The 11,716-nt window shown below is 45.6% G+C and overlaps 1 protein-coding gene across 1 annotated transcript; it reads left to right on the top strand.

The window, feature by feature from the left end:
* The first annotated feature begins 2,203 nt into the window (after nt 1-2,203).
* LOC144950314 (intelectin-1-like) lies at nt 2,204-9,376 on the top strand. Its single transcript, XM_078880418.1, has 7 exons — nt 2,204-2,410; nt 2,787-2,915; nt 3,858-4,111; nt 5,350-5,508; nt 6,815-6,938; nt 8,256-8,362; nt 9,111-9,376. The coding sequence occupies exons 1-7, from the start codon at nt 2,359-2,361 to the stop codon at nt 9,261-9,263; spliced, it is 978 nt and encodes a 325-aa protein (XP_078736544.1). The 5' UTR covers nt 2,204-2,358; the 3' UTR covers nt 9,264-9,376.
* Nucleotides 9,377-11,716: the final 2,340 nt, after the last annotated feature.

Raw genomic sequence — 11,716 nt, 5'->3', positions numbered from 1 at the left:
AGCTCTGCTTTCTTCCGTGCGGCAGTAGCTGCTAATGTACTCTCTTCTTCTTGTATGCGAGCCTTTTCAATTAGCATGGCTTCCTCTTCAGCCATGTAGGCAATACGGGCGTTTGCTGCTTCTGCTGCTGCGCGTGCCTGAGCTGCTGCCATACTAGTAGATGATGTCTTTGAGTGTGCTGAGGCTTTAGATCTTGTGGTGGACCTGGATGAGACGGAGTGCTGAGATCGTGTCTCTCTTAAGCCCTCCACACAGTCCATTGCATCTTGTATCACTGCCTGCACATTATCATCGAGCAGTTCGAGGAAGTGCTTTTGCGTGCGCACTCCCTCAATGCCCTCATCTGTTTTCATCTTCGTCAGGAGGGATATGTATTTATTTGCCAGGAGCTTGTAGCTTGAGCTGCTCACCTTCACTCGCTGGATGGCCCGCTGAATTGAGACCACTGTGTCTGAGGCGTTTGAAGCTTCAGATAAATCTGCTTCGACCCGGTCCCATGCCCGTTGTATCCTGGCATCCAGGTCCTGTTTCTCAGCCTCATAGCTTTCCAAGGCCCGTTGCGTCAACCTGACCTCCCTCTGGGGCCTTGAACTCCCTTGGTCCTCTTGAGGCAGGATGGGAGATCCTGGATTGCTTGGTTCATCTTCTTCAGCATCTCTCCCTGCTGAACTGTGGCTTTCCATGCTGCGATGTTTGCAGCACGATTTTAATGTAGACTCGTTGCAGAGCTCCTTGCTTGTTGCAGGCTGACTGCAGGGCTGGCTGCAGGGCTGGCTGCAGGGCTGGCTGCAGGGCTGGCTGCAGAGCTGGCTGCAGAGCTGACTGCAGGGCTGGCTGCAGGGCTGGCTGCAGAGCTGGCTGCAGAGTTGACTGCAGAGTTGGCTGCAGGGCTGGCTGCAGGGCTGGCTGCAGAGCTGGCTGCAGAGTTGACTGCGGAGCTGGCTGCAGGGCTGGCTGCAGAGCTGGCTGCAGAGCTGGCTGCAGGACTTCTTGGGAGCTTTAAGAAGTGTATCTTCTTACTATCTCGGCCTTGCCATGCGCTGCGTTGCACCGCTAGTCGAGTAGATAACCATGTGTTCAATAAACCCTCGGAGCCAGGATGACCGTCCAACTCCGATCGTCATTTATTGATTGTAACAGGTAAAACTGGTGAGAAAACACAGATACAGCATCTGTTATAATTCGGAAACACCCACACAATGAACACCACAGCATCAGAACATTGTCTCAGATAACAATAGATCCTGGAAGGACCAGGCCCCCACATTACCCCTGAACAACTAGACAAAGGCACAAGCTGGTGCGTTGCATACAGGCACATAGTGTATTCATCCCACTGCACCCCAAATGTACAGCATTACACTTAACACTAAACTGTGGATGAGATAGGGGTGCAACGCAGCGCACAGCGAGGCCGAGATAGTGCTGCTGTATTTAAGTCTAATAACTAAGAGAATAAACCAACACGAGTGGAATTGGAGGTAACCAATGCAAAGTTCGTACGGGGCGCCATTCCCCCCGAAGGCCAACCATGGTGAACTTACTTATCTGGGATATTGTATTGAGCCCTCACGACTTTGCGTAAACATCACAGCTGGTGCTCGCTGGGGATGTCTACTTAAAATGTACAACGAATACCGTAATGGCAAAGATTTTTTTAAAACTGATTTTTAGTGAGTTTTTAAACAACTGAACACGTTAAATACATTCAAATTCGTTTCTATTTTTAATGGTATATGTCAAAATGTGTTTTTTTAGGGTTTCTAAGCTTCAAGTTGCGTTTTTAACTCATTGCACTGTAAATATTACTGCAATCATGCGTGCACAATTTTACCATTGGAACAACTTTCATGTTTGGCACAAACAGTGGAATAGACTTAACATTTTAACAGGGTTTTATTTCAGTTATACTTTACAGGCGGGCGTCATTTGTGCTGAGTGAGGCGGTAATATAATTGATAAAATTTTCCATTCGCGTTCAAAAGCTGTAACTTTACACTGTTGGACAAAAACAATCCGATTGTTATGAGTAGTATGGGATATTCAACTTGGCTGACCCTGAACATATTTCCATATCCCCTATTTCCTGCCACAATACACTTTCCTGATTGGTTGCTATGAGCAGGCATTCAACTATAAGTGTCTGCCCAACGCTCACAGAGCTGACAACTTCTGCTGTAGTCTGCAAGGATGGTGTCTTAAACTAATAACGATTCTGTTCTCACTCTAGTGCTCACAGTATATCTTCGCAAAGTTGTATTGGGGGTTTTGTTACCTGCAGCGGTTTGTATGTTTTGTATTTACAGGCTTCTGATCGCTGTAGAGTTATAGAGAGTTGCGTGGTTTCTCTGCTTATCCATGGGGCTGTTCAAATTGTTGCCATTTCTGAGCATTTCTACGGCACTTTTCTGTGAGTTTCTTTTTTATTAAAGTTGACGAAATTGATGCAATCGATACAGTGCGCAAGTACATGTTTTGCATGTTTGTATATTTAGTTTTATCCTCTTATGCAGTAACATGTATATGTATGTTGAACTTCTTTCGCACCATACATAGGCAACCGTGCTAATGAGAGGTGTGGGGGAAGGACAACAAAGTTGAATGAAGTTCAGTTTGTTCAACCGTTAAGAATAATCCGATATAAACAGTAATTGTTACATGCGGTTACTGTGTGCCACCAATAAAATGTGATATGTCTACCACCGACTTGGGATCACCAATAGAATCATGCTGTGCTTTGCTTGTGGGGTTTGAATCTGGGTGATGCTGATGCCTTGTGCTTCCAGGTGTCGGTGTTGTGAGTGCAGCAGTGTGCTTCTCAGCAGAGAATTGCAGTGGGATTTCACAAAAGAAATGGTCCGAGGAGCTGCCACACTCATGCCTTGAAATCAAAGAGAAGACAAAAACAGAGCGAGGTGAGGCTAGATGCTTCACGCAATGCTTCAATGGAGATCTACCCCCTAACTAAGCTGACACACCGATATCGGAAATCCGACTCCGACCTTTTAGCCCAAGGCTCGGCAACCTGCGGCTCTTTGTCTTCCCCCTTGAGACTCTTTGGCTGCCCGTATCTCGCTGAGGATCGATTCTCAGTTTACAATTGCGAGTTTGCGATTTAAGTCAATGTTTTCAAATATTTCATAGAAGCAGTTAGTCAGTACAAGTGTTCGTAAGTCGAGGACTGCTTGTAGAGCTCAGTGGGCCTTACATGGTAAAATAAAAAAAAAAGTTTTAGTATTCATAGCTTATTTATAGTAATAATTTGTCATTTGCTGTATACCTGCTGTGGTTGTGTAAAAGTCGCTCTGCGTGTGATGCGGCTCTCGAACTATATTGGTCAAATTATAAAACAAAATAATTGCTCTTATACCTTGAATGGTTTTCCGACTCCTGGTCAAGCCTCAACACTGACGCCCATTGTCCAACCACCAACTGGCACGTCCCCCCACTTCCTGCCGCTCGCCCCCTACCTCCTCAGCCCTCCCTTGGATCCCCGACCCCTCATCTGGGATGTTGGTGGATTCCAGGGCACGCTAGGGGATGTAGGTGGGGTCTGTTCATGGCTGTGATGCCACAAAACCATGCCCACGATTCCTGCCACGTGATGCACCCCCTTTCACACACAAGCCAAGTGACCCAGCCATATCTCTGAGCAACTAATTGACCAATACCACCTGCAGTTGGCCCCTCTCTCAACCTCACAGCACTGCACGCTGTACCAAAATACATATTTACCTACATAATTGATTTGGGTATCACAAGTGCTTTGTCAATGGAAAGATAGTACACTGATAAACCCACGTTTGTTCTACATCCACACATAACCCATTTGTTGCTGTTCCTTTTGCTCACGAAAGATGGGCTATACTTGCTGCAGACGAAGAGCGGGCAGTCTTACCAAGCGTTCTGCGACATGAACACCAACGGAGGAGGCTGGACCCTGGTCGCCAGCGTTCACGAGAACAACATCGCGGCCAAGTGCACCACGGGAGACCGCTGGACCAGTCAGCAGGGCAGCAATCCTGCAGTTCCATTCGTAGACGGGGATAAAAACTGGGCAAACCTCAACACATTTGGTGTGCCCGAGTCGGCGACTGATGACGACTACAAGGTTTGTCTTTACCAAAAATGGCACTTCCACAATTTGGACCCATACAAATGCAGGGGCTTGAGCATGCGGGCTACATGACCCAGCCATTGGAGCCTTGCCCACCGGAGGAGCTCAGATGGGGACTGGGTCCAGATCTTTCAATGATTTGTGAGCTCCTCACACAATCCAGCCTGGTTAAACCCAGGATGGATCATAGGCAGGCCAGTTTGAAATGTTTCTAACCAACGCAGATGTTCCATTAGGGGGGTTCACATTTGGCAAGCATCCAGAAGGGACGGCATGACTGGCCAAGAAGACCTGAAACTTTGTGTTGAGCGACAAACTAGGTAGCTTCCATAAATCGTTATGCAACCCCACCTTGTCCCATCATGTTATGAGATGAAGGGGTTTCCCTCCCCCAAAACCTGACAGAAATGCTCATCAAACCTGTGAACCTGTTCTTTTCCTTAAGGATGGTGATAGGTGTGGCGCTGCAAGTTACTTTGTAGACATCAAGATTTCAAACTGACCTCTTTTTGGAAGGAACCAGAGACAAATGTAGTGGCAGCTAGTTGAAACGTATGTCGTGACTCAGTCGGAGACAGGGTTCTAAAGGCACCTTTTATTCTACACATTGTGCTTACACACTAGTCACACATCCGTCTCTTGATGGTGCTACCTAGCACCGTCAAGAGACGGATGTGTGCTTACACACAGTTGGCAGGCTGTCTTGCTAGTGGCTTCTGAGGTGGTCGAGATGGCAGTGACGAAGGTGACGAACGGTGATACAGCGAGGGGATCCACTTCCAGCAACAGCCCCGAACTCCGTCCCGGGCCCCCTCTTATCCCCCTGGCGTGGCCTCGCTCCGCCCTTGCCACGCCCCCTTTCTCGAACCTGCTAGCAGGTTCTGAGGCTTCCAGATTGACCCCTTCCTGGGATTCCCCTTAGATCTCCCTCTGCTGACGAGTGTACTGACTTGCTGCCAGGATCACTTCTCCGTCAGCAGCCCGCGTTATTACACGACACGTACATAAAATTCGTGTCCATCACGCTGTGGATCTCCCAAATGATATGTAGGAGGAAAACATATTAAACATACAATTGCTTGAAAGGTCTGCTAATATAGACAAATATATTGCTTGATTATTTAAGTGAACGTGCTGAAACAGGCAAAGAAAATGTTCATTTGTAAATACTTATATCCGCTCCCTTAAGTGGTTCATTGCAATTGTGCTGCGTGTGTGTTTCATTTATTCAGAATCCGGGATATTACGACCTGGAGGCAAATGACATAGGAGTGTGGCATGTTCCCAATGGGACTCCTCTCCCTTTGTGGAAGGCGTCGTCGCTCTTCCGCTACCACACGGAGTCGAAGTTTCTGGGTGCCTTTGGAGGGAACCTTTACTCCTTTTTCAAGGTAAATTATTTTGCTTGACTTGTTGTTGGGATCATGGGCAGCTCTAGACTAGCTGCCAGCAAATGGCGCCCTTAGGGTGAACCATGCTATTGGGACGCCCCACCCCCAAACCCCGAGGGGAGATCCAGGCTGGGGTTTTTTGCTAACCTGGTTACATTTTGCCCCGATTTCCAGTTTTTTATTTTCTTAAGCGTATTTTTTTTAAACAGTGGCATAATTATTCAGTTTGTCTGTCCATCCGTCGAGCCAATACATTCCCTCGGTTTGCACATGGGATATGGAACAATTACATCTTTGTTATTTTATAAGCATTTTTTCCTTTCGAATTTGGCGCCCCCCATTTAACTTGGTGGTCGCCTAGTTCGCCTGTATGGACAGGCCGCCAATGGTTGTGCTCCGTGAGGTTGAAAGTGTGATCGAAAAATTGTAGTGAGGATGGAATGTTAAAAGCATATGACAAAAAAACCCACAAGGCATCCGATCTTGTTAGATATCGATTAGCACAGTTGGCTACGTACGGTGTGAAGGAAGTTCAACAAACATACACATTGTATGCTAATGAATCAACATGCGAATCAACAGTATTTGGCTACGATAAGCCACTTCATTGAGCTATAATTTGTGGCCAGGTCGCTTCTGAAAAAGAGCAGTATAGCTCAGTGGGCCTTACCTGGTAAAATAAAACATAATTTTTTTTGTTCTATTTGTTTTATTATGTTTTATTTTTATTATTTTATTACTTCCCTTCTACGTGACTTTACCGAAAGAACCAAGAAGAAAAATAAAACATAGTTTAATAATCAGGGTTGAGCCTGCATAGTGCTTGAATGGGTGATGAGAAATGCTTAATTTCATAGAAACATGTTCTGGAGCTCGGCCCCAGACAGCTCTGGATGAAATGTATCCCCGGTGACCAGTATGAACAGGTTGTCATAGCGCCTCAGGACTATACATTGGACAGCAAAGGACAGTGGAGCAATCTGTTGTTACATACTTCTACGCTTCCACGTGTATGCTCCCTACTTCCTCCACCAATCTGCACTGTCCAAAGTGTTGATATATGGCCTATAAACTACCGTGACCCACAATCTGTGCGGAGGCCTTAATTTAGCGGTGATTTGACAAAAGCAATAAGCATACACGGTATGTATGTTGAACTTATTTCGCACTGTATGTAGCCAAATGTACTAATATCGGAGGTGATAATACACAAACACATTAATTGGTGCAGCGTTGTGTTATGGTGTTTTTAAGTAACTACTGTGTTGCTTTTAAACTTTGATGGCATTCTCCTTTGTTTTGTCAGAATTTCTTCCCATTAACCTACAATTCCGGAAGCTGTCCCACCAATAACGGGCCTGCCTATCCCATTGTTTATGACTATGGAAGTGATGGAGTCATCAATTCTCTCATCTGCCCTAACTGTATAAGTAAGTACCGCTTATCATTGGTATTTTATCTGCTACGAGGTGGGAGTCCACTGAAACACCTCTTATCTGGCAGCCATGCCCCCACATGGTGTTGGCCCGCCCACTATTTGGTTGCGCCAAACATTTTTGCAACTAAATGCCGACAAGAGCGAAGCCGTATTCATCGGCTCCCCTTTGCATCTTTCTAAAGTTGGTTCGCCTCGTTTGTTGATTGATGGTCACGATGGCAGTCCCTCACGGGAGGTCAGAAACCTTGGTGTTCAGTTTGACCAGTCGTTATCCATTGAGGCACATCTATCTAAAAGGTGGTTAAAATGTCCTTTTTATACCTAAGAAATATTGTCAGAATGCATCCATCCTGTCACCTGCCGACTTGGAGAGACTGGTCCATGCTTTTGTGTCATCCCGACTAGACTACTGCAACGCCGCACTGCCTGGGATATCGAGCAAAGTACTGGGCAGACTCCAGCTTGTTCAGAATGCAGCTGCTAGAGTGCTTACACGTACACCATTCCATGAGCACATTACAGCAGTCCTCTTATCCCTTCATTGACAACCAGTCAAATTCCCAGTAGATTTTAAGATACTGCTATTAGATTACACGTCTTTAAAAGCGCTCACCCCGCATTACTTGCAGGAACTAATACATTCATATATTCCATCAAGGTCCTTGGGATCTTCTGATCTTCAACTACTCAGCACTCCCAGGTCTAGGTTGCGCTCTTTTAGCGATCGGTGCTTTTGTTAGCGTGACACCCAAGCTATGGAACGGCTTGCCACTCGAAATCAGGAAATCAGAGTCGTTAGATATATTTAAGCCTACTTTGAAACCCCATCTCTTTAAAGTGGCCTTCCCCCTTTCGTTTGGTCGGTTGCCCTGGTTCTGGTTTTGCTTTTTGCTTTTCATGCATTGCGCATGGGGATCCTAGGATGGAATGCACATGGGGTGTCCCCGCCCACCAGTGACGATTATCTGAACCGCTCCTGGGCCTCCCCTGGGTCGACTCAGGCTCAAATGAGTACCTGGTGCGGTGTGTAAACATCGCCACTGGAGAAACAAAGGCGGCCGGGTGTGGTGTCAGCCACCTACCCCCTCGTGTGCTGTGCTGGCCTTCATAGGTGCTCACTAACAGCACTTGCCCCAACAGTGTGCTAAGGCTACACGGGTGATCTTTGTTTTTGTGAGTATTTAAAAAAAGTGATCAGAGCTGATGGAGGTCATGCCAGATGACCAATGTTTTTTCTTATCACAGTACACTTTATAACATTACAGCAAATAGTTTTACATTAATTTCGTTGAGACGTATGTTTCCACAGGTGGAACAACTCCAGGGTTTGTGCAACTGAGAGTGTTCAACAACGAGAAAGCCCCATTTGCCATCTGCTCAGGGATTAAGATCGTGAGCAACTGCAATCCTGAGACCGTAAGTAGCGTTCTGCAGTGCCATACATCTGCCACGGAGCTATACTGGGCAGCATAGGGCAGTGCAGTGCAATACAGCATCCCCTCGCGAGGGCTACATTCTAGAGATGCTCAAGAATAGGATATTTCGCAGATAATGATAGAGCCCTACGAAAACCTATCTTTTAAATGAATACATGAATAAACTTTCTCTCGCATTTATTTATTGCATAACTTTCTCGCATCACATTCTCTCATCGCTATATCTCTTCTTTTGAATGTTTTTTTTCGATTATTGGCACGGCTGGCATTGTACGGTGCGAAAGACAAGAACATTGTAAAAATGTGATTTGATAAATACAAAACACGAGCATGAAGCAGACGAAGCATCCATGTCTAGACCTTTGAAAAATACTCATTTTAAGACATATTCGATATAATTACCATCGTAAAAAAATATCCATTGAAACGGAAGCTCATTGAAGATCATTCAGTCTTTTGAGATAAATAACATATTGCAAGGAAATTGGAAAGTTTGATGAAGCGGCACTCGATTTCCAAGCTCACTACCTCACATTTAAACACGTCGGAGGCTTTTGCGACCAATATTATCCATAACAGGTTTTTTTTCGGGTTAGTTCACATAAATATAAATGTGTCGTTTAACCCCCCACCACCCGATACAGCTAATTAGTGAGGTTTTGTCACGTAAATTCCTGCCTCGTGTGTTGGCCACGAAAACCTACTTCTCGAAATATTTGTGTGTGCAGTTCTGTATAGGCGGCGCGGGCTACGTGCCTGAGGGAAACCCGAGGCAGTGCGGTGACTTTGGTGCCTTCGACTGGAACGGCTACGGGACAGGTGTGGAATGGAGCGCATCAAAGAAGCTGCTGGAATCCGCCGTCCTCATCTACTACCGTTAATACGCCACCTGCAAAGCTCTCCATGAGCACCTAAAGTGAAGCAAAAAATCAAAACGAATAAAACTTGATAAACGGGATTGGGCTAGGTCTCAGAGGTTAGGTTAGCAAGAGGGTCAGGTATAGGATTAGGCCCAGGCGATATTAATAGGCGGCTTCATAAGCGAACAACTAATTAGCGATGTTTCATTTTTAGACGATTCATCTCCTTTTGATTGCGTGGGGTTTGTGGCTTTAGCTATTTGCTGATCATTTCTACTCTTATGCAAAATACAACCGTGCTAATAAAACGCATGCCAATTTCTCTACGTGTACTGACATTATTGCCGTCGGAACGACATTTTCAAAACTTTCTAATCTCTGGTTGAAAGCATTAATTGCATATGTTCATTGAAATCTATGTTGAAAACTCATTTAGAACGTGTTTTTGCGTTCAGTTTTGTTGGCCTTCCACCGCACCCCTCCGATTACCACGGTTGGCTAGTTCAACAAACATAGATTTAAGGGTTGTGATGTTAATAACATGGAATGCACAGCCAGCTACCGCTAATGTCTTCTTAAAGTACCATATCATGGAGAGATTACAATGCTAATCACCGCTTTTTTAAGTTGTCGTCGATATATTTTCACTACAGGAAGTGCCCATTCGTATATGTTGCGGTTTAAAGAATGGCTCGTGGAAGCATATATCACAGAGCCACCTCTGAGATCCCTGAAAGTGACCTCTGTTTCGCTCAGTAGGGGGCAGCTACCATCCCTCCTGCGCTGTCACTGAAGAGTACCGTGTAATGCTCGCTACGTGACAATAACGCTGACATTTAATCTGCGAGCTGGAGTTAGGCTAAATTAATGGAAGAATTAAAGTTGTTGCACACTCGAAGGACGTGGGCAGGTGCTCCAAATCGAGGGCAAGCACATTTATTCTGGTTAATAGCAATCTTGTGAAGAACAGCACCGTCACTCTGTAAAATGCAACAGCACGTGTGTCACACACAGCAATTCTTCCGAGTCGCCATTAACCATGTGGCTGGTGTATCCGCACGGTCATTCATTAACAGTTTTCTCTTAAACCCAATTCTACTACTGATAAACCATCTTTGTCTTTGACAATCACATTTGCACATCACTATTAGAATACTCCTTTAATCCTAAGCTGTATGTCTATCTATACCATCCACTTATATCGGTATCTTACACCCATTATATCTACTGTATGTGTACAGTATACGTACTGTATATCACCATTGTACAGCTTACTACTTTACATGTGTTCTATTCTCAATAGCATTGCAAGTAGTCATATTCTGGGTACATGGGCATGGTTATAGACTAAACAGTATTAGAGTTAGAGAATTACAATGACAGTAGGTAATTACAGTGCGTCATCCCTTTACAATGCAGTGCTAAACCGCCTCTAATTGCATATATCACAAACGAACAATTCAAAGCCAAGCTTAAAGTCTAGAACAAGTCTAGAACATTTATATAACGATCAAAAACAACCTTTGGGTCCTTTACCTGTAAAATGCAACAGCACGTGTTACAACCGCATTTCTTCTGAGTCGCAATTAACCATGTGGCTGGTTTACACGTGCGGTTAATCATTAACCCTGCCAGCCACCCACAGGCCCAACTCAGTCATCACATGCTGCTGTACACACATGCATTGATGCACTGCACAGCACATCAGGACTTTCACAGAACCACACTTTACTCACTTGGTGCACAAGGACATAATTAAAAGAGTGATCCATTCGTAATGTGCCACACAACACACCGGTTGTGTGTTGGGAGAGTAAACCCACCACAACATTTACATTTCAAGTACCGTGACGTCTCGCCGCTAATTACAACAACAACAACAACCAGCATCATCAGGCGATGGCCACAGAGTCGTGGACAAATCCTCTTCCTGTTTCGGTCTTCAATGGAGCAAAAAAAGGTGATGTCGTCACCTGTGAGCCAATCAGGTGCGAGGACCAGAGGCATGGGGGGGGGGAGTGTTAACGTGTACATATACCTTCCAATGAACATATGTTATTGGGTTTGGTTATTTACACGGTTATTAGATGAAGGCGCAGCACTGCCAATTTTTGTCACGCCACTGCTGAGCAGACGAACCCTCCACCAGAGGGAGCTCTCTATAGAGCTGCTATAGAGGGCACTTGGCCTACTCTTCCACGCGGGCCAGACGTATTAAACGTAGGTGAGAGTACCCACACTTTACCCCCACCACATGGAACCCGGTCGATTGACTAACTGCGGTGTGCCCATGTTTTACCCCTTGGGTGGATGGAGGCCCCAGAGGATTCAAGAAACTCGCTTCAACTGAGATCGAATTGGCGACCTCTGGATCAGTCGCAAATCCGGTGCGGTAACCGAATCGACCGCGGCAGCGTTCCACGCAGTTGGTGTCGGTGCGTTTACGTAACCAGCCATCAAACGTGCGTGAATTA

The sequence above is a fragment of the Lampetra fluviatilis genome, chromosome 57 (genome assembly GCF_964198595.1).
Source record: "Lampetra fluviatilis chromosome 57, kcLamFluv1.1, whole genome shotgun sequence".
Classification (NCBI taxonomy): domain Eukaryota; kingdom Metazoa; phylum Chordata; class Hyperoartia; order Petromyzontiformes; family Petromyzontidae; genus Lampetra; species Lampetra fluviatilis.
Note: the sequence above shows the minus strand (reverse complement) of the source record. Positions and strands in the feature narration are given on the sequence as shown.

What these genes read in the sequence shown, in the direction of transcription:
- LOC144950314 (XM_078880418.1), top strand. Translation starts at nt 2,359, where the DNA reads ATGGGGCTGTTCAAATTGTTGCCATTTCTGAGCATTTCTACGGCACTT. An exon ending in GAAGACAAAAACAGAGCGAG is followed by an intron (nt 2,916 to 3,857) that starts GTGAGGCTAGAT and finishes TGCTCACGAAAG; the next exon opens with ATGGGCTATACTTGCTGCAG. An exon ending in CGACTGATGACGACTACAAG is followed by an intron (nt 4,112 to 5,349) that starts GTTTGTCTTTAC and finishes TCATTTATTCAG; the next exon opens with AATCCGGGATATTACGACCT.